The sequence below is a fragment of the Diadema antillarum genome, unplaced genomic scaffold (genome assembly GCF_040938485.1).
Source record: "Diadema antillarum isolate AM-2024a unplaced genomic scaffold, OU_Dant_1.0 seq00001626_RagTag, whole genome shotgun sequence".
Taxonomy (NCBI): Eukaryota; Metazoa; Echinodermata; class Echinoidea; order Diadematoida; family Diadematidae; genus Diadema; species Diadema antillarum.
In genome coordinates, this window is record NW_027272335.1 from 88,228 (window position 1) to 112,420 (window position 24,193).

At 38.2% G+C, this 24,193-nt stretch overlaps 1 protein-coding gene across 1 annotated transcript in view; it reads left to right on the forward strand.

The window, feature by feature from the left end:
• Positions 1-1,977: 1,977 nt before the first annotated feature.
• Positions 1,978-24,193, forward strand: part of LOC139711210 (squamous cell carcinoma antigen recognized by T-cells 3-like) — a 52,468-nt gene continuing 30,252 nt past the window's right edge. Inside the window, exons 1-9 of the mRNA XM_071623129.1 lie at positions 1,978-2,103; positions 6,710-6,836; positions 12,424-12,528; positions 13,367-13,551; positions 14,812-14,917; positions 15,512-15,645; positions 18,114-18,269; positions 18,812-18,950; positions 22,929-23,036. Of these exons, the coding sequence (XP_071479230.1) occupies positions 2,017-2,103; positions 6,710-6,836; positions 12,424-12,528; positions 13,367-13,551; positions 14,812-14,917; positions 15,512-15,645; positions 18,114-18,269; positions 18,812-18,950; positions 22,929-23,036 (1,147 nt within the window). The 5' untranslated portion in view covers positions 1,978-2,016. The remainder of the gene's footprint in view (positions 2,104-6,709; positions 6,837-12,423; positions 12,529-13,366; positions 13,552-14,811; positions 14,918-15,511; positions 15,646-18,113; positions 18,270-18,811; positions 18,951-22,928; positions 23,037-24,193) is intronic.

The window sequence follows — 24,193 nt, forward strand, 5'->3', positions numbered from 1 at the left end:
TGAAAAAGCTGAAGTCTTAAGTGATCAATATCAATCAGTTTTCACTAAAGAAGATTTGATTAATATTCCTCATATGGGACAGAGACAAATCCCAACAATATCAGATTTGATTATTTCTACAGAAGGTATTATGAAACTTCTTAAGAACTTAGATGTGAATAAAGCTTCTGGCCCAGACGGCATTTCTCCCAAATTTCTCAAGTTATGTGCTGCACAAGTAGCACCTATATTGCAAGTCATATTTACGCAAAGTCTTCGGACTGGCACGCTACCCCGAGATTGGAGACAAGCTAATATAAATGCTCTGTATAAGAATGGTAGTAGATCCGACCCAGCCAACTACAGGCCGGTATCCCTTACATCCACCTGCTGCAAAGTCTTAGAACATATCATTTATCGCCACATTATGAGCCATCTGGAGGATAACAATATCCTCAGTAACACACAACATGGATTCAGATCCAGACGGTCGTGTGAGTCCCAACTGATTACAACAATTCATCATATTTTCTCCTCTGTCGAAACCATTAAGCAAGTTGACGCTGTTGTGTTAGACTTTGCAAAAGCGTTTGATACTGTACCACATCAGAGGCTCCTTCATCGCCTCAAGTATCTTGGAATCCAGGGCTCATTACTTTCATGGATTTCACAATTTCTCACAGAAAGGGAACAAACAGTCGTAGTCCAAGGGTCATCCTCAAGACCCGTTCATGTTTCTTCAGGAGTGCCCCAAGGCACTGTTCTGGGCCCATTGCTTTTCTTATCATATATTAATAATCTCCCTGATCAAGTTTCATCCAACGTCTGCCTATTCGCAGACGATTGTGTAGTTTACCGTCCCATTAAGACACATAAAGATTGTGTCATACTTCAACAAGATCTACGTACCTTAGAGGCTTGGGGGAAAAGATGACAAATGAAATACAAGCTGGACAAATGCAACGTTATGCGCTTCACAAGGAAGTCTCGACCCATTCATCACACGTACATCCGGTCACCAGATAGAAACAGTGTCCAGTCACAAATACCTAGGAGTTGTCTTATCAGACAATTTAAAATGGAATAGACATATTGATATATTACTACAGCCAGAGCATGTAAGCAGCATGATTGGCTTTCTCCGTCGTAATCTACATAATGCACCGAGAAATGTTAAATTACAAGCATACAAGAGCCTAGTGCGTCCCCACTTGGAGTATTGCTGTACAGTATGGGACCCCTTCACTCAATGTAACATCTCCAAGATTCAAGCAGTACGCAAAATAGAGCAGCCAAGTGGCAATCTTCTGTCTCCGGAATGATAAAGGATCTCAAACTTCATCCACTCCCAGAACGACGCAAGCTTTTAAGGCTATCAACATTTCATAAAATAAAGCACGGCAATATTGATCTAAATCTCGAGGATTATATCAGTCCTGCTCAAGCACCGAGAGGTATGACAACCCGAAGTTATCATCCGGATAATTACTCTACTTTATACGGTTCCTCAACTGCTCTCGCCAACTCCTTCTTCCATAGAACAGCGAAGGATTGGAATAATCTGCCGAGTAACATAAAGCAGATTCATAAATTTGACACATTCAAAGAAGTGCTCCAGCGTCACCTCCGTTGTGATTAGCTGCACATCACACCACAGTGCTGAGTGATACTCTATCGATCCAGAGTTTTTTCAGCGTATTCATCCAGATCCAGATCCAGTGGCATGAAATTTTCGCGAATTGCCACTGGCGTTCAATGCATATAGTGTAGACAAGAAATTTCACTTGCATTTTAATTTCGCGAATCTTGGCGCTCGCGAAATTCGCGAAATTAAAATGCACGCGAATATTACTCGTTTTACAGATACTAGTACATAAACTCTCAACACAACTGTGATACTCTTTGATAAACACTCAGTATGGCCATGATTCTTGCCTCACCTACTCTTAGTTTATAGAGGGCGTGTGTTGTTTGAGCTGCAAGATGGCGGAATTTGCAAATGCGAGACAACCTGACAAGACAGACGGTGGTGAAGAAATGGGAGAAGACTCTCCGGAAGAAGACTCCAGCGACAGTAGTGGAGATGAATCAGAAGAGATTGAAATATCACATCTCCTAGAAGAGGTAACTGGAACAGGGGAAAGTGTACAGTGGTGATAGTAAACGTTTGTTGTGGATTTCAGCTGTGTAGCTTGTGTATTAGTCCCACGAATAGACTATGGTGATGTTAGCCCGACCAGACACCGTGCGTGCGACTTCTACCCCTATAAATAGTTTAAACAGTGTTAGTCTCTACTTCTACCAAGCTTCTGTTTAAATTTACAGCGACACATGCATGACAGGGCAGAGCTGTGTAGTTAGTTTGTTATTTTTGGGGGTGTTTTTTTTATAGTTCAAATGATGACAATTCCATGATGAATATCCAGTGTAGCAGTAGATCGTGCCATGCCCCTCCCCCGCCCCTGCCCCCTCACCCTCCTAACCATGCACCATGGCCATGGCCATGGCTCATGCACCAGCGACCATACCACTCCAGTACCAGAGACCATACCACCCCAGTACCCAGAGACTCCAACCCCAAGCACCTTCTGATCTGGAGATTCTCCCGCCCGAAACCCCTAGCAAACGGGAGACTCCAAGTTGATGTGTGTGAAGCGCGAAGTTCCTACACTAATCCTAACAATGTTAGGGTTCTACTTCTAGATGCTCTCTGGTGCTATCCAAGGTTTATTTTTTCAACATAACATGTATGATAGCAATATTAAAGTAAGAAATCCTTTCCAACGGGAGACACAGAGCCAGGGCGGGAGAAACTAAATCTCAAGCGGAAGAACAGGAGATTTTGCAAAAATGGGTTTTCGGCAGGAGATCTCCCGTCAAAAACGGGAGAGTTGGAGTTTCTGAGTACCAGCGACCCCAACCCTTGACCGAAAAACTACCATAGGCCTATGTCTAATTCCACGAGAAACTTCTCATTTATAATAATGACATTTGCTGGGTCAGTTTTTCACTTCTAATAGACACCATTGATACAAGACATACGCTATTGCGACGGTTTCAACCATTTTGGTTAACGCAACTTCGACCCAGTTCCCCCCGCATAAAAATGGTTAAGGTTATCATTATTTTTTCCAGCCTGGTATTCAAACCAATCTAGAAAAAATATGTACAGGATTAATCAGTAAACATTTTGACTCACCTATTCCACTGTTTCCTCCTGTTTTCTGGTTGTTTCCTCCACTTCTTTGCAGCGCTCCCCAATTCATCGCCGCCTTCGTTTGAAAACTGACCGCACGAACGTCTATGGCAAGCCAAATGCTCCATACAATCACTATATCGGTACACTTACGTTTATTGACTAAAGGGAAAGAGTTCCTTATGTCCCCCCCCCCCCCCCCCACTACCTAACTACCCACTAACCCCACTACCCACTAACCTTTATGTAGTTTATTATTAGTAAAAAAAAATTGCAATTTATTTATTTTGTGCAAATTAGTGGGGGGATTATAATAAACTAAATTAAAAGGTTAGTGGGTAGTTAGGTAGTGGGGGGGGGTACATAAGGAACTCTTTCCGACTAAAGTACTAGTAAGTTGTTCGAGCACTAAATTTAACTTGTAATATTGTGAATGAGCATTTGGCTTGCCATAGACGTTCATGCAGTCATTTCTCAAACAAAGGCAGCGATAAATTTGGGAGCGCTGCAAAGAAGTGGAGGAAACAACCAGTAAACAGAAACAGTGGAATAGGTGAGTCAAAATGTTTACTGATTAATCCTGTACATATTTTTTCTAGATTGATTCGAATACCAAGCTGGAAAAAATAATAATAACCATTTTTATGCGGGGTGGGGGGGGGGAACTTGGTCGAAGTTGCGTTAACCAAAACGGTTGAAACCGTAACCGTCGCAATAGCGTAAGTATCAATGGTGTCTGTCTAAGAAGCGAAAAACTGACCCAGCAAATGTCATTGTTATAAATGAGAAGTTTTTCGGGGAATTCGACATACTTGTCGGTCAACCCCAACCCGTACCGAGTCGGGTTAGTGGTTACAGCGCCCCGCGCCGGGGTTACAGCGACCCCAACGGGGCAACACCGTACCGAGCTAACAGCAATACCTCCCCCCGAGCCCGCCCCTGCTGCTGTCTATACTCGGTGCTGGACGCCGACGTATTACTACTCTCGGCGGAGCAAACTGTGGCTAGACTTCCATATGTACTAACGTGTTAGGCCTATCCCCTGCTAAAATCTAAAAAGAAAATTAAGAAGAAAAGGTATTTAGTCATAAAACACATTCATATCTATCTATATAGGTAGAAATAGTAGCAGAAATTAATAAAAACCTATAAAAATGTATTAATAGTGAAAATTTACTCACCAACTTTATTTCACGTAGGTGGGACTAACATGCTGCAATAATGCCATGTCATTTCCTTCCGAATTAAGCTCCTGGTGGACAGTAGTTGTAAAAAAAAGATGAATTCTGATGTTAAAGGGCTGTACAGTACTGATTTTAGTGATTTAGGTGGGGATTCAGGTTTACAGGCTGTAGGCCTATCATTCCTATAAAAGTTAGATAATGAGAAACCTCTTATGAAATATGAAAGAGCATAAAATTTTAAGAAGGATTCAACGTTATTTGATGATAATTGGTTTTCAAATGGCAGAGATATCCCAAAAAGTGATATATAATAATAAAAGGCGACAGGCCACGCCTTTTATTAGGATTGCTTTTTTTTCACCTTTTTTTGGAGATACAGCCATTTCAAAACTGATTTTCATCAAATAAACTTTTGATACCCCTTAAAATTGCATGCTCTTTGACATCTCATAGAGTGGTTTCTGAATATCTCGCTAAACGTTGAAAGCTAAGTCCTCACCTCAACCAGAACTGTACACACCCTTTAAACCGGATTCTAATTGCTAGCGAAATGTAACTTACTATTCAAAGACTGATGCGATGGATGGACACCTTGTGTACTGACTGCTGTGTGTACGCATTTGCACGTAGGTCTACGTATGCCGCTGGGTTGAAGGTAACTCAACCCAGGGGCCCTTATATTGACTCACCACAAATATTAGACAACTCGGCGGTGACCATGTACACGTTTACGGTCAGGATGTACAAATTTTATTTTAATGGTGATATGTTAACATTACAGCTAATGATTAGGGTTAGGGTATAGGGTTAGTGTTCGGGAAATGTTGATCCCGCAGTCCTAAGGTGACGTAGACCCCGGTGTCCTAGGGTTACGCGGACCCTGGTGTCCTAGGGTGACGCGGACCCGGTGTCCTAGGGTTAGGGTCAGGGTTAGGGTTAGGGTAACATTGAGCACGATGTCCTAAGGTGACACGGACCCCGGTGTCTTAGGGTGATGCGAACCCTGGTGTCTTAGGGTGACGCGGACTCCGGTGTCCTAGGGTGTGGCGGACCCCTGGGTTATGCGATTCCCAGTGACATAGACTCTTATCCACCCATAAACCTTCTATTGCTCTCATTTTATGCACATAGCACTTCAATTGCCTGAAAAACAGTCAAAACTAGAAGAAGTCTGAGATCATTCTGTACTGGGGTGAAACTTCAATTGCCGAGACTGCACCTACTGTATTATGCAAACAATGCAAGGCAGACGACTCGGAAGAAAGTGTGTAAGTAGCCCCATCTACGGCGAGCATAGTACAGTTGATGCATTGTATATTTGCCATGAATTACCTCTGCCTCGCAACTCATCGTGCAGCAAGATATGAGCGCACTGGACTCAGATACTCATGATAGTGAGTTTGAGTCCCAGACCCGTCAGTAAGATTGGGCAAAATGTTTTCTCCATCTATTATGTCATGTTTATCATTACAGGTGCATTACAGGAAGTTCCCTGGAGATGGCGATCGTCAAAAGGAGAGACAGAAAGAAGAAGAAAGAGAGGGAGAGGGAAGAGAGAGAAGGATGGAGATGTGTGAGAGGAGAGAAAGCATTTTTTTTTTTTTTTTTTAGTAATGACCTCCCCAAAAAATACCACGCCCCATTTTTTACTCAACCCCCATCAAAATTATCACCCTCTGTTATAATGTCAACCTAGAGCTGTTATCACGCATTCTTAGCGGGGGGTACATGTCGAACACTGAGCAGGTGCACTTATGGAAGTCTTTCCCAAACTGTTTCCTTTCATCTCATGGCTTCAGAACACTTTTTAATCAGTAAGTAGGGCCTAAGGTTAGATTAGCCGCAATAACGACCCCAACACGCAGAGGCATAATTCAGACACACAGATTTTCTGGTGCACTTCCCATTTAAGGGATGGTACAGTATTGGTGGAGATTAGAATTGCGCTTTTAACTTTTTTGCGAGATACCAAGAAAATACTTAAGAGTACAGAGCATACCATTTTAAGGGGAATTCAAAGTTTATTGGATGAAAATCGGGTTTGGAATGAAACATCCAAAAACAAAGTAAAACAAAGCGATCGTAATAAAAGGTGGGTCCCACACTTTATTGGAATCGCTCTGTTTTGGATATCTCGGTCATTTCAAAACCAATTTTCATTAAAGAAACATTGAATTCCTCATGGAATTACATGCTCTTTCATATTTCATAAGAGGTTTCTCATTATCTCTCCAAAAAAGAAATAGTAGAAACCTGAAATTAGGTCTCAACCAAAACTATACGATTCCTTTAACAGAGCATTTAGCAATACATTGTGCCTGTTTCAAATGTTGGAAAATCTTCATTTCAGGTGAACACAAATCCATACCAGTATGATGCTCATCTGAAGCTGATAACATTGCTGCGTCAGACAGGAGAGCTAGAGAAGCTACGTCAGGCAAGGCAGAATATGAGTGAACTTTTCCCCCTCACGGGTGGTAAGTAGCATACAGCTTCATAAGACATAAGATGAACACAATTTGTACTTAACATAGTATTGTAAAGTTGAGATAAATGCAGTTGCTGGAATAAAAGTTGAAATACTCTGCAGCAAAATGGGCCTGGTCATTGCCTTCAGTATGTATCTGTTATTTTTTTTTAACCCTAATCATGCTTTTTGGCTATTCTATATCCAGATGGGAAGGGGGATTCCCCCCAGACCTCGGCCATCATTGGCATGATCAGGATGAAATTTCAGGTGCAACACCAACGTGGTAATCTCTAAGATTGTGTCTTAACCCATTGAGGATGGTTTGAATTTACTTAACACGCATTTCCCATAGTATACATAAAACCTGCCCAAGTATACTTGGACTCATCATCAGTAGGTTAAGATTTGTTGAAATTATCAATTTCTAATTTCGATTAATTGATTATGCAAATAAAACCCAAGATCTTATTTTGGCCCATTAAACACTAAAAGCAAGCATGTAGAGTCTATAGTTTTTCGTTTGTATCTGTTCCAACGTATTTGACACTTCCATGTCATAAATGTTGTGTATTTCCTCCTTTTTATGCCTCCGCCACGAAGTGGTGCCGGAGGCATTATGTTTTCAGGTTGTCCGTCCGTCCTTCTGTCCATCGTAGCGTCCGTCCGTCCGTCCGTCCGTCCGTCCTTCCGTTCGTTCGTAATGAATTTTGTGGACAGCGTAACTAAAAAACCTTTTGAGGTATCCTAATGAAACTTGGCATGTATGTGTATTAGGGGGTGAACTTGTGCCTTTCAACTTTTGGGTGCACATGCTCAAGGTTAAAGGTCAAAAGGTCAAGGTCAAATATGTAAACTTTCACTATTTCCACCATATCTACGTAATGCCTGAAGATATTTTCTTGAAACTTAGTAGCCTATTTATTACCCAATTAAGATTCAATTCTCTGGTGAAAGTTTAGGGTCATGAGGTCAGAGGTCAAGGGTCGTAAGGTCAAGTAAAATATTAAAACTTCGCTTTTTTTCTCCGTACCTTGGAAATTGTTCAAGGTATCTTCATGGAACATAGTATGTACTGAATGGCAGTGATTATCTAGAGAATTTAGGGTTCATGGGGTCAAAGGTCAGGGGTCAAAGGTCACTTCAAAAGTTTACTATTTCCCTCATATTCATGCAATGCCAGCAGGATTATTTATTTTTTTTTTACACTTGGTGTATGCATACTATGTGTAACCTAATAGAGGTTCTCTGGAAACTTTCTTCTTTTTTTCTTTTTTTCTTTTTTTTTTGTTGTTGCCTCAAAGGTCAAAAGGTCAAAGATCAAGGGAAAGTGCTGAACTAACTTTTTCCTCCATATCTCAGAAGTGGCTCAAGTTATCTTGAAACTTACTGTCACAGGGCGCTGCTGCCGCACCGCCCTGTAATTGGATGAAAGACTTTCTCTTCTGAGAGTCTACAAAGTAGGCGAAACAAATGCTTCTTCAGTTCAATAATTGCATGATTTATTGTACTGAATTTTGAAACATATCAAACATTGAAATAAAAATGGTGAGTAACAAACATTGACGAAATGGTTGCCAATTAAGAGATACACTGATTAAACGTTATCGCTTAAGCTGGTTGATTCTTCGGGTGAGATGATATGCTACAGCCTCCGCCCCTGGGTCCTAGTTTCGTCAAACTCGAGTACCCCTGCTTAGACGAAGTCACCTCGATCCCTCTCTAGTAGACTCTTCAGTCCAATACAGTTGGAGTTTACTCCAACCTTAATCCATCCCCCCAGCATGTATTGCTTATTTATCAAAATTAATATTTCTTGTGTCAAGTTGTTTTTTATTATGCCTCCGCCACGAAGTGGTGCCGGAGGCATTATGTTTTCGGGTTGTCCGTACGTCCATGTACGTCCGTACGTCCGTCCGCTTTCGTTTACGCGATAACTTGAGTAATATTGACTTGAATTCTACCAAACTTGGTCCAAGTATAAAGTATGATGGGGCAATTAGTTGATTAGATTTTGGGTGAAATCTGCCATAGGTCAAAGGTCAAAGGTCAAGGTCAAATCATGAAATTGGATCCGTTTACGCGATAACTCAAGACTGGATAGAGCAAATTTCACAAAACTTTGTCGGAGGATGATGTATGATGGGACAATTACTTGATTAGTTTTTTAGTGAAATCGGACTGAGGTCAAAGGTCAAAGATCAAGGTCAAATCCTGAAATTTATCTGTTTACATGATAACTCAAAACTGGATGAAGCAGCTTTCACCAAACTTGGTCCAAGGATGATGTATGATGGGACAATTAGTTGAGTAGATTTTAGTGACATTGGCAAGAGGTCAAAGGTCAAAAGGTCAAGGTCAAATGCTAAAAATGTTGCTATTTCCCCAATATCTACGCAATGCCCATAAAGTATTTTCTTGAAACTTGGTGTAGACATATACTACTGCATAAAGATTCTCCAGAGAGAGTTTCATGTCATAAGGTCAAAGGTCAAAAGGTCAAAGGTTAGGTGAAAATGTTGTAATATCACTTTTCTCACAAATGGTTCAATGTATCTTCATGGAACTTGGTACATACGCATGTACTGACTGGCAGAGATTATAAATCTAGAGATTTAAGGGGTCATAGGTCAATAGTCATGGGGTCAAAGGTCAAGGTCAACTCCTCAATATTTTACTATTTCCCTCATACACTAGTATATGAAATGCTTGCATTATTAGTTTTCAAACGTAATATATACATGCATTACCTAATGGAGATTCTCCAGGAAATTTCCAGCCAGAATGTCAAAGGTTAAAGGTCAAAGGTTAAGGGTCAAAGGCCAGGTTTCAATGCCCGCCCCCCCCCCCAAAAAAAAAAAAAATAAATAAATAAAAGAATCTATTTTGTACTGTAATTACACTCTTTCTTCATACATTGGAAATTACTCAATGCATAAACTTATAAAAGGGTCCGTCAGAATTCAAGTAAAAATTCTCAATTCCCCAATTGTATGTGTACCTGCACTCTTCGACAATTATAGCAAACCCAGCCCAAGGAAAGTGAACATTCAAGTCATTTCTGACAAACATGTCATATCAATATTTTGCCAGTTATGTGAAAGTGTCATGGATCACACATTGTGAAGACATTGTACTATACGCCTATTGGGAGAATCATGCATTATGGTGGAGGCATCAGTCGCCATAGCGACATTTCTAGTTGAAATTAAATGGCAAACTGCCCTTCATCAATGGAGGTAAACACTTTAAACTATTCAATTTTTCAGTAGTAACTATCCTGATAAAAATAGGGCATACATACTCAGGTTGCATGGTCATGAAAATATAGAATATGATTAAATATGATTATGATGGTAATAATTGGGGAATATTGTTCCCTTGTCAATCTGGATCAGTATTTTGATAGTAATTTCAACTGATTCCATTTCAATAATTATGCAAGATTTTGTTTATGGGTATTTTGCAGAATTATTTTGCAAAATACCCATAAACATGGTTCTCCACACACTATAAACGAATGGGGGACAAAGGGCATGCATACTCAGGTTGGTCATGAAAATATAAAAATATGATTGATTATGATTATGATGGTGAATATTTGGGGAATATTGTTTCCTTGACAATCTGGACCAGTATTTGAATAGTTTCAACTGATTTTACTTCAATGATTAATGCAAAATACCCATAAACACGGTTCTTCACACACTAAATGAATGGGGAACAAACTGTCCCATACGTAACACATCATGTCTGTCTTTAATTAGAACCTGTAATTAGAGCTTTTTGCCTAATGACATGAAACTTACCTGTGATAATCTTGAGTGTTGTGACTTTCATCACAGTGAGTTACAAGTTGTAGAATGAAATACTTTCAGAGAGTTTTGAGGTTGATGATATTTTCTCTTCTAGAACATAATTTTGAAGGTCATTTTTCTCAATTTTTTACATGCTTATACTTCTCCTAGATATCAATCACCATGATGTATTTCAATATGATCAAAGACCATTAACACTACGTCTATTTTTCAGGTCATAAAAGTCTCTGAATGTCCTATACGTAACGCGCGTGTTATCTTGGACTTGCCCTTGGCTTGACCTAAGCCAGGTAGTATTGCTGTGATCCATTGATAATGAGAGTATCAAAGTTTGATGTCATAGCCATTTATCATCATCAGCTTCAGGTTTTTTTTGTGAGATAATGAGAAACTTCTTATGAAACTTCATATGAAATTTGAAAGAGCATACAATTCTAAGGGGGAATACAAAGTTTATTTGATGAAAATCAGTTTGGAAATGGCTAATATATCCAATATAAGAAAGATGTCCCAGTAAAATGTGAGACCCACCTTTCATTAGGTCCACTTTGGTTTAGTTTGGATACTCAGCCATTTCAAAAAAAAATAATTTTCATCAAAGAAACATTGAATTCCTCTTAGAATTGTGTGCTCTTTGTTATTTCATACTTACGCAATTTCAAATTATCTCTCAGTAGTTAGTATCTGATAAGTCCCCTATTTCAACCAAAACTATACCATTCCTTTAATGATAAATTATTCAAGACAGGCATCTGCTGCTATAAATGTACCAAGATTTACTCAGTTTGTGGAGATGAGATACATGTATTTCATCACTTTGACAGAGTATAATTCTGTCCTCAATATGAACTGGTGTATAACTTCAGGTATGTCAAAGTCCACCTGTTCATACAATGTACTGTATGATATTTCACATGGTTACAGCAAAGTTCATACGTGATAATTTGGGCTTGCAGAGAGAGGTTGACCAGAATAAATAAATTCTAACTCTACACTAGAGACCTGTTTACCTGTGCAAGAGTGACAATTTATTTATGATATGTGACCCGCTACAACAAAAGGATCCTAAAGTCGCTGACAGCTGAGCTGAGAAAACTGAGTTTGAAGTCACATCATCAAAATTGGTCAAAATAGTCAGATTTCTGTTTTTGGCATAATTTTGTAGTCTAATGTTTTGTCTATCATCTACCAAACTTTCAAAGCTAAATGTTCAAAGGAAAGGCAAGAAATCAGCGTTTTTCTGGGCCATTATTTTCCGACTTTCAACGTAACAGAAACATGTCCGAAGATTTGGATTTAGCGCCGCAGCTAGACTCTGCCCCTAGCAACGAGGGAGTGATCTTATTGGTCAGTACGTGGCATCCTGGTTACTGATTGGTCGTGCGTAGACTGCTGGCGCTAAGCTTGAATGAACATTGCGGCAGTCGCTTGGAGCATGCCTTCTATTGTCAAGCGGTGAAAACTGTCTCGCCTCCCCTTGATCATGAGAGCGTCAGTAGGAAAACTTTGAAGGCGTTTTTTTCTAAACTCTGATTTCCTCAACCACTTGACATGCGCTAATAAAATCATCGATATCTCCGCAACTGAGTTCTTTAATGAGTTGTGTTATATATGAAATTAAAGTAGAAGAGTAAAGGAATTATGTCGTTCCATTTGCAGAAAAATGTCTCCCCCGACTTTCGGATCCTTTTGTTGTAGCGGGTCACATATTCATGAAATATAATGTTTCTTTTATACAATGTGATCAAAAAGAAATTTTGATATATATTTCAATTTCAGAATTGTGGATGCAGTGGATTCAAGATGAACTGAAGCTTCTTGGAGAGGGAGATGAACGAGAGAGAATCATGGACCTCTTTGAAAGGGCAGTCAAAGACTATCTTGGTATGCCACAGGAGCTACTGTGATTGAAAGGGCAGTCAAAGACTATCTCAGTATGCCACAGTAACTACCTCGATTGAAAGGGCAGTCGAAGACTATCTTGGTATGCCACAGTAGCTGCTTTGATTGAAATGGTAGTCAAAGACGTATCTTGATCCTTGATTGAAAGGGCAGTCAAAGACTATCTTGGTATGCCACAGTAGCTGCTTTGATTGAAAGGGCAGTCAAAGACTATCTTCGTATGCCACATGGTTTTCAATAAAGTCATCAATACACCTAGTTTAATCATATCGCATTAAAAGCCTTGCTTCAGTGTACACTGTACACTGTATGTAGTTCACATTACATATATTGAGTCATAATCACATGTCAACAGCTCTCAGTACGAGTTTATTTCATTTGTTTTATTGTATTTATCTATCATCCATATAATGGAAAATCTTCACGAATCTTGATTCTGATACCACATTAAGCTGCAAACATGCAATATGACTAGGAATCAAGCATCTCTACTTTTATGACAAGATAGGGTATTGGAATAATGATGATTTATATTCAGAAATCGAGATAACCAATAGTTCATGTGGTCCATCACAGCCAGAGTCCATTTGAACATGTGAGAAGTTAATCTTAAGAATTTGGAAACTTGCAAAGATCACAATCTTCCAGGGGTTTATACAATACCAGGATTAAATGATGCTGCATTGTTCGTGGGCATACAATATAGGTCACAATATAATAATATGTGTGTACTGTATCCATTGATTGAAACACCAAAGTAAAATAAATTAAAATATTTTGAGTGACATATATGCAACTTTTGGTCTTCCCTTTATGACAGCGGTAGATGTATGGCTGGAATACTGTCAGTTCTCTGTTGGGGGTATTGGCACCTCAGGAGGAGTAAAGCAGGCCAGGAATGTGTTTGAGGCAGCCATCATGGCTGCTGGACTACATGTTGCCAAAGGCAGCTGTATCTGGGAGGTGTACAGGGAGTTTGAGAATGCTCTTCTCTCAATGATGCAGGTAAAGAAATTGTTCTTTTGAAATTGAAGAGTTACAAACCTCTCTTCTATGAAGTGTGAAATCGGTTCATGGTGGTCTTTTTTTTTTTTCTTGTAGAGATATGCCTAGAAGTTGGAGAGCATAATTATTCTCTTGTCTTGAAATTGAAATTTCAACATTAAGAATGTTGTTAGAATAATGAAAATATTCATATACAAGTCAGTACTCAAAAGTGACTAAAGAGCTGGATATAAGTGCAGGAGAGCTGAATTTAAACATACAATTTGTAGCAACAGGCTCCAAATTGGGCAGGGATGCTAGGAAAGATTTTGATGTAGCCTATGTGTACGGGCACCACAGAACATTAGATTACTCAGAGGACTGGTGGCTAAACTGGCCTCACAGTTTATTTATAAGGATTTTATCATCGCAAAGGCAACAGAAAAAAGTTTAGAGATGATTAAACTGCAAGATTCCACAATGCACGCATACAGCATTTTGCATCATCTTATAACTGTTCACTTGTGTTCATCAACATAAGAGGTGATTGAAGATACCATAAATGCTGTAAATGCAGTTAGTAAAAGTCAGCAATCACTTACCAGTGTGTCAGCAGATTTTCATCCCTTCCTTAATGTATAGACAGGTATGGTATTACCGGACACGCACATTTTTTAATACTAATGACATTCTGTATGCGCGAGACTTCGTAGATTAGCCTCACAGAACTTTGTGTGGACCAAAATCGCAAAAAAATGCGACATAAAAATTTTAAAACACGAAGAAATTCACATTTAACCTCAAATTTATAGTGATACTTAAATTGTGATTCTGGTGCAAGGACTAGGTGCAAAAGACGTTGATTGTTTCATTGCGAAAATCATGTCCGGTAATACAATGCGATTTTGCACCGCGCAAAAAGACAACTTTTTTTAGAGGGGTATGTTCGAAGCATATTTTCTAAAAACTGGAGCGAATAATCGACATAAGTTGGCTGAATTGTTAATTTCCAGGAGTCTGTGAATAAGTAGTGTTATATATAGCCGAATTTCATCCTGTGAGTACAGAATTCAAAGCCACAAAAAAAAAAAAAAGCGTCCGGTGATATGATCTACTCTCCTACTACTTGTATGAGCTTCACTGTATCTGTACACATTTGATGTAACAATAGTTAATATGCTGTAGCATCTGTTTCAGAAATTATGTGATGACTGTCTTTATTTCAGATCATTTTTTTTTCTCTTTCTCTCCTGCCCATTCTGAATGACTGTCATTTGACAGCCTGAAGCTGGTTCAATTCCTGCAGAAGAGAAGCAGAAAGAAGTGAAGGAACAGATGAAAAGGATATCAAACATCTTCAAGAGACAGCTGGCAATTCCTTTGCTAGGTAATTAATTGTTTTCATGCCTCCCTTATGAAATGTCGCTGGAGGCATTATGTTTTGGGGTTGTCTGTCCTACCGTCAGTAATCGCTTCAAAATTATTATTATTTTGAAAATATCTCTTAAGTATTGGTATGAATGTTGATTACCAGTCAGTGATTATTTGCAGAAAGTTGTAGACCATGTGATCAAAGGTCAATTGAACATGCTCAAAGTCCCAAATACTTGCTCTCAGAAACAATATAGCCATCCAGAGGAAATCTGGTGTAAGGAATGTATTATAAGCACTCAACACATTTCAAGTTGTACCATCAATCTTTCAAACATGTCATTTCAACTTTTTACCAATCATGAGAAAATGTCTTGGACTTACCCTGCCAAGATATACAGCCCTAATGGGAGAATATTGCAGTATGGCAGAGACATACTGTCACCAGCGACTTTTCTATTATATCTTGCCAACAGTTCTAGAGGCATTGCTCTATTTAATACAAGTGTAGGTTATAAATTAACTGATGTACATAGTTGCGTCTAGTTTGCAGCCTCACTTTTTATTGATGTTTATACTTGGCTCTGCATTTTTGTATTCATGGCTTCAGACATGGAACAGACATTCTGTGAGTATGACCAGTGGATGTCTGACATTGGGGAAGAGATACCAACCAGTGTCAAAGAGTCCTACCAGAAGGCATTGGACATGCTGGATGACTACAAGACATTTGAAGAGAAATTGGTATGTTTATTTAGTACAGTCACTCCACCAACATTTTGTCACCCCGATCTGTAATACATGACATGCACTCTTGTCACACTTACTGGACACTGAGACTGCGTAACATTAAAAAACAACAACAACAACAAAATAAAACATGAAGCCCATCCAAGCCACACTGTCCTCTCTTTATCTTCACATTGCTTGTAAAAGAAGACCAAATTTATGAAAGATCTGCCATATATACACCAAAAATTACAGATGAGGCAAATAAGAGTTGCATTCAAAGGGAATTTGCCCCAAATATGCATAGAATGTATAATTTCAATGAATGCAGAAAAATTAGTAGACTTGTCAATCTATGATTAGTGAAGTTTAAGGGAAATTTGGCAATCTGTTCAGAAGTCATGATTTTGTTTTGGTTAAAAACATATGCCTTTATTGCTTGATAGGAAGAAAATAAATATATCTGATGTCATAGTAATGGAATGATAAATTCCACATGATTATTTTCATTTTGTTGAATGAAGTCACAAATCATCTCCTTCAGAATCCAAAGTGAAGTATATTACTCTAAAGTATGTCAGTGACAAGTTGAAGGAATGTGCACTTTAGTAATGTCATTTCTTGGAATGCTCTTTACATTTGCTTTATATCGTTCCCAGACTGTGATATGATAGTTTGCTGTTACCTACTTACCCAGTGATGACACAACATGGATTTAACAAACATTTTCATATTTCATAAGTTTTGAATGGACTGTTTGAATTCCCTCAAATTTCATTGTTGTGTTTTCTAATGTAACTGTATTCGCTAAATTCACATATTTGATGCAAATTTTTCTTTAAGTAACTGATATGAAAGTGCATAAATGTTAACCAGTTGTGAAGGTAAAAGCGGAAATGCACTGGAAATTTCAATTATTTTATGATATCAAATCATGGTGACAGCATGATATCTTTTTTATAAAATTTGGTTAAAAATGCAATCATTATTGATGTTCAAATGAAAGCATAAGTTGCAGCATTGTTGATTTCTGCTCTAAAATGTCCACAAATGGATAAGTAATGACAAAATGGTGTAATAGCATTTTTTTTTCAGTTGCGCAGTGATGGAAATGCTAGATATTAGCCAAAAATATTTGCAGGAAGTACTGCAATTTCAGAGCTTACCTGATCATGGTTGCTATGTGATGTTTCATATATGATGACATCACGTATGATACATTGTTCCATGGCGGTATCCACTTCGTGTGAGAATGAATTTCCTGCAGCATGTTTTGCATGCAATCATTACCACTGTTTGGACAGGATTTGATCATCATGTAAAGGCAGCCTTCTACATACCTACAACTGTATAAGCTTCTATTTTCTTGAGAGTGTAATATTTGTTATTTTGCTAATCACAGTTAGATCACGAATTTAACAACATCTGAAAATGTCACCATTTGGTAGGGTGACAATGCATATAAGATAGCATCCATGTTAATTCATGAAAACAACATCTTGCCAAAATGTCTGTGACCTCCTAATTCGCCAAAATATCTTTACACGAAAATAAATGCTTATACAGTAATCAGCAGAAAGGGAGCTTCAGGAATAGAATTCAGTTTACAGACTTTCACGTTTACTTTTGCTCTCAAAATGTCACAAAGCCACTCATTATCCCAGCAAATTGTGTCAGCAAGATAAGTTTGGTTGTAGAGCTTTCTGATATTTTGCAGGCAAATTCCAAATGGTAGGAGATGAATTTTGGGGCCTTCCAAGTCATATGTTTTTGTAGTGCTCTTTAATTATTTACAGTATCATGCCCACAGTGTCACATTACTATTCACCAATACATGAGTGATGTTCATCCCCATTGATTGTATTATGAGATTTGGATTTGTGTCATATGCAAGATGCATCTGTGAATGTAGAATGTTATCATAAAATTATTTTATATGATTATGCAAAGTGTGAAGCTTGGTAAAAGCTCAGACAATTATATTCTCCTTCCATGTATTAGAGTCTCAGTCAACTAGGCACAGGACAGGTTTCTGTAGATCACATCAGAGTCAGGCTTTCTATACAACCTAGAACAGGACACTATCTCTGATGTACTTTGTTGAAAAGTCTGGAACTGATCTTATTTTTAGATACACTGAAGTGTAAGACCATGTTGTATCATAGCCAGGTGACTATAGCTTGTTTTCTTTGATCTTATTCTCTTGACAGAATGTGCATCTTCCCTTGAAAATCTAGCAACAAAGACAAAAATGCAATCATTATCTCTTTTCATTGATACACATATGGATAGTTATCATGAGAAATGGAGAAATGAATCAGAAATTACTTCATGACTTCCAATGATGCTGTCTATAATACCATAATTGTACCTATTTGATTCATCCAATGCCAATTGTAATTATGTTGTTTGTTGTAACTATTTAAGTGTGAAAATGACTTGTCAAAAAAGATGATGATGTCTTTATAAATGGAATTAACCAGATGACTGCTGAAGCTCCCAAGCTGGTGGAATATCTAACATACATTGAGCATGAGCATGAGACAGGTAACCCAGCCAGGATTCAGATTATCTATGAGAGAGCCTTGGAGGCCAACTGTCTCAACATGTCCCTATGGAAGGACTATGTCACTTACTTGGTGAGTCAGCTTTCAGCTTTTCATTTATACTGCAAGCAAGTAGAAACTAAAGACAACAATATCACCAATGAATCCCATAGTAAGAGTCAGGAAAAATAAATGGAAATGGGTGGATGATGGATGTGTGAACCCTCCTATGTACGATGTATGTGTGTGTCTTTGTCTGTGTCTGTCTGTCTGTCTGTGTGTCTGTCTGTGTGTTTGTATCAAAGATGTGCAGTAGGATCTCAGTCGACAAATCATATAATAGTGAGAATGATTTCAGGCAGTATATGGGATTACAAACAACAAACAACATGAAACTCATATTTAGTTCATATGTCAGGAAGTTGAATTCAAAGTAATTTTAATGTAAGTTTTGGCTCCCTTAATTTTGGACACCATGAGATCAAGGCACTTTGACTATGTGGAGCAAAGCCTGCAGTCCTTGATTAATGTGAGCCAATTCTGTGAGATGCCCAAAGACTGTAATAAATTCCTTTCCATCCACTTACATTGAAATATTATGAGCTATCACTTCTTTGTGTTTTTGTGGTGGATAGGATGACAATCTTAAGATCAAGTCAGTCATTCTACCAGTGTATGAGAGAGCAGTGCGGAATTGCCCATGGTCCCCAATCTTATGGCAGAGATACCTGAGAGCACTGGAAAGACATGAAGAGCCTTTCAGCATAATCCAGAGTAAGTTCTGATTACTGACTGACTCATGACATGGCACAATTGTATGATGCTGTGAACTCATCCTTTGGAAAGAGTAATTTCAAAGTGATATAAAAGATTACAAGGGCAGTCATTATCAGCATATTTGACAAAGAAGTGAAAGTCAAGTTTTCAGTGAAATATCTTTTGTACAGGTTACCTGTCTAGCCACCCTTTGTACCTAGATATTCTTTGCTCATTTTTCCATTAATAAATTATATTCATTTCTGGTCAGTTTCTCTCTGTTTGCATTTGTTACTACTCAGAAAAAGCTGTATCACTTCAGTGATCCCCCGTATTTATCCCCAAATTTAATTATCCTTCGGGTTTATGTCAGGATTTAGTGTGTGGGTATGTGTCACACACAAACACACTGCCATAGCTTCTGACCACCTGAGGGCTGAGAATTTAGGGTTTCTGGGACAAGGGCTTTCTATAGCTCAGTCGGTAGAACACCGGGCTAGCAATCCGGAGGTCACGGGTTCAAATCGCGATATAATTCCATTTTCTTTTCTCATTTTTCCACTAATAAATTAAATTCATTGCAGATCAGTTTCCCTCTGGTTGTGTTTGTTAAATACAGTATTTACAACATGAACAACAATATTTATATAATATTGACTGGCCTCGAGGGAGATACCAGAAAATATTGCCCAAACTGAGAATATTGCCCGAGTCGAAGACGAGGGCAATATTCTTTCAGTGCGAGCAATATTTATCTGGTATCTCCCTCAAGGCCAGTCAATATCGTAATCATTACCTACCCCCTAGGTAAATTAAGAAAATATGTGAATACGGCTATACACTATGATATAGATCAAGCCACATTTGACTACCTGTAGATCATCAACATGTCGAATAATTGAAAAATTGTTCATCAATGTATATCATTCAACTCCAACTTCAAAGATACATATGTAGTTGTAACAGGCGAACTTCAACCATCTGAACGCTTTTACACTTTATTTTTACTTCTATTTAAATTTGGAGAGTTGTAAAACTGATGGTCACTGTGTGATTATTGAGCACAAATGGACTAGTCATTGTTTGACACATAGTGCTGCTGTAAGTGGTCGACCTTGTATGAGTTGATTTATCAGCGTTCTTCTGCGGTGCGTGTAACCGACACCCAGCGACATCCTGGGATGTTTTCTTTTCGTGGTCGATCGGAATGGGGAGAGAGATTTCACTCTTTCTCTGAATGGCGAAAACCGGAAGATTGCACTGTTTGCACACATTGTTTTGTGTACGGTACGGTGTGTGTAACCGACACGCAGTGACGTGGCGAAACTAATATTGACTGCTGACCTTTGACCCTGCAAAATAACTTCTGACCTTTAACCCTGCAAAATAATAACTGCAATTGCCTCACAAAACTACCTCGTATAGGTAATAATCAGTAATATTTGCATACAAATGGGTAAAGACAGCATGTTGTATTCTATTTCCAGGTTGCAAGTCTTTACTACAGGGTGTTGAATTCAACAGCTTGGGTTTTTTTTATGTTTGTTTGGTTGTTTGTTTTTTATGCCTTCATGAAGTGGTGCCGGAGGCATTATGTTTTCGGGTTGTCCATCACTCCTTCCGTCCGTCCTTCCATCCATCCGTCAGTCCGTAATGAATTTTGTGGACAGTGTAACTAACAAACCGTTTGAGGTATCCTAATGAGACTTGGTGTGAACATGCATAAGTGGATGAAGTTATGCCTACCAACTTTTTGGTGCACATGCTCAAGGTCAAAGGTCAAGGTCATATGCTCAAAATTTCACTATTTCCCCCATATCTGTACAAAAGCTGAAGATAATCTTTGAAACTTAATGTATGCATGTACTATCCAATAAAGATTCTCTAGTTACAATTTCGGGTCATGAGGTTAAGGGTCAAGGGGTCAAAGGTCAAGTGAAAAAGTTAAAATTTCACTTTTTTCTCCATATCTCAGAAATCGTTCAAGGTATCTTCATGGAACATACTACATATGCATTTAATGACTGGCAGTGATTATCTAGGGAATTTGGGGGTCATGGGGTCAAAGGTCATGGGGTCAAAGGTCAGGGTCAAGTCATCAAAATTTTACCTTTTTTTCCACATATTTTGGCAATGTCTGAAGGGTTTTGTTTTGTTTTGTTTTTTTTATAACTTAGTCTATATATGTATTACCCAATAGAGATTCTCTGGGAAGTAGTTTCTGCCAAAAAGGGCTATGATCAAGTGAAAGTGCTGAATTTCACTTTTCTCTCCATATCTTTGAAGTGGCTTAAGGTATCATTGTGAATATTAGTACAACGATGCATGTTCTGCCTAACAGTGATTCTCTTCGGAGTTTTAGGGTCAAGGGTCAAAGGCCAGGGTAAAATGTTAACAATTTTCTATTTAACCCTATTTCAACTGGGCTATTTGAGACCAAGTTTTTACTGGGGGGGGGGGGGGGGGGGTCAATTTGACCCCCCCCCCCCCTTCAGATCTCGGCCGCCGATCACGCGATCGCCGTAAAATTTTGCCTGAAGATAGAGCCGGATGTTAACTACAAGATTACATCGTCGGTTGAGAATGATAAGGGCGTTAAGTGACCACAAAACCCATAGTGTTCGAGAAGACTTAAAGCCCTTCTCATTCTCAACAGACGACATGATCATACACAAGAAAAATGTTGGCTTTCTATTTTTAGTAAATTAATTATGCAAATTTATGCATGAAATCATATTTTCATCTATAATTCCATTAAAATGACTGAACGATCCCTAAATTTTTGTGTCAGAGTTCCTCCAGACACATCAAACAAATTTCGTGTAAAAAAAATAGCGAAATCAAAATCAATTTCTTTTGATTTGTATTGTTTCGTTGATTTCTTATGTATTTTATTGTTTTTTCGACATTTTGTTTTCTATTTTTTTTTGCCAAAATTTGTTGCAGGCACTTTTTCAAGCTTCTCTACATTAGAATTGATTAATTTCAATGGTTTAAAGTTGAAATAATCTAATTTATATCAATTTAACAAAAAAACACCATTTGCATTGGATTTGCACACGATGTCATGAATTTGAGCCGTTTTGGGGTTGACATGCATATATGCAAAACATTACGTAACTTCAGAACAGTGTACCTGGACGTCGCAAATTTGGTCTCAAAATATGGGGGAGACTTCAATGAAAAAAGTCCTAAAACGACGCGGCAAAATCTTTGCGCGTTGCGGAATCGTGGCGCAAAATGTCGAGGGGGGGTCAATTTGACCCCACCCCCCAGTTGGAATAGGGTTAAAGCAGAAATTATACATTTTCCCCATACCTTAACAATTAATCAATGCATAAATTTATAAAAGGGTCAAAAGTCAAGTAAAAGTCCTCAAATCCACAAATACATATTGCTCTCTTAGAAAATATAGGCATTCATCCAATTAACCTTAGTTCAGGGAAAGTGAACATTCAACATATTTGTGACAAACATGTCATTTCAATATACTGTATTGCCAGTTATTTGAAACTGTCATCACACATTGTCATGATGTACTATAGACCTTTTGGGAGGACTATGCTTTTTGGCGGAGGCATGCCAGTCACCATATCAACATTTCTGTTTTGTGTGTGTGTGTGTGTGTATATATATTTTGTTTTGGTTGTTGTTGTTTTTTAGAGTTTTTTGATAGCAGGTAGCCTGTGAGTAGTTTGTGCTAGTAAACATTGCACCCTCTTCATGAAACCACAGCTCCTGAAAAAGTGATGACAAGGTAAAACCTGCTCCTCAGGAGATCTAACAGATTGAAGTCATTAGAACAGACAGCATTGAACAAAGAGGAAGGAATGAATGGATTTAGTGTGTGAGTTCATGAGCAAGCTAATTTGAATTATTTCAATGCTGTAGGATAGTTTAAAGTACGACATGACAGATTTGTATGTGAACCTTGTTTACCAACAGGAGACTAGTGAACAAAACATGAATATATACACTTGTCACTTTGTATACCAGGTGTGTTTGAGAAGGCCCTTGTAGCGGGCTTCTCAGCAGCATCAGACTACTTGCAGCTATGGCAGACTTACACAGACTACCTAAGACGCAGGATTGACTGGGAAGCTGGTAGGGTCAATTGAAGAATCTTTCCATTAACGATTCTCATATATTGAGGCATTGACTTCATTCATTGAGGCAGTTGTGGTATGAAGCTGACATTTCATTCATAACATGTTCAAGTTGACTGTTATAAATAGAGTAAAATGAGATAATGTTGAACATAAATGTAGGACATAAAATGAAGGATCGCTGACGTAATGGGTCACATATTGAGAATGCATTGTAGTTCATTTAATATGAGTGATTGCCATACCCATGATATTGATGAAAATGTGTAATGTTTTAATGTAATTTGATGTGTTTATAGTACATGGTAAGCCTGTGCAAAAAGTTTGATGTTGAAAGCCATGTTAAATGAAGTTTATATGAAAATGTGTTGCCATGGTAACAGCATTTTTTTAATGAAAAATAGGACAAAAATACTGTGGATTCAGTTAACTACCTCTTGCAGTCTTTGAGCATTTGGCTTGAAATTTGGCACATGTGACCACTATATTACGTAGATGTGGCAGCTTAATCTTTTATCATTGTTGAATAATGCAATGCCATGATAGCATTTTTGCACTTAAAAGCATACAAAAATATTGTGGATTCAGCTCACTCCCTCAGTTTTTGAACATTTAGCTTGAAATTTGGCACATGTGACCACAATGGTATGTAGATCTGCAAAATGTATCTCTCGTCGTTGTTGAAAAATGTGTTGCCGTAATACTAGCATATTTTGAATAAAAATCATATGATAATGGGAATTCCCTCACCTTTTGAGCATTTTAGTATTAATGACATTAAGTGATAGTTCTAGTTCAAGCTGTTCTTTCTTTAGTTATGACATAACTTCACTATGGTACTGTTAAAGTGTACCAATACCCTGACTACATTGTATTATGTTCTTTACTGTATTTGTAGAATTTACTCGAGACATGCTCTCTGCAAAATAGTAGAATTTTTTATCTCTTTGATTTTTATTTATTTGCGATTTAATTGTAAATTTGAAAGAGTGTATAAAAAATAAAAATGAATTGAAATACAATAGTTGATCACCCAATTCTTTCAATCAAACGATCACACTATTTGTGTATATTTTTTTTCCAAAATATACGTCTTGAACGATAGTGAATTGCAATGCCTGCACATGATTAGCTAACCAGTCGACATGGAATCTC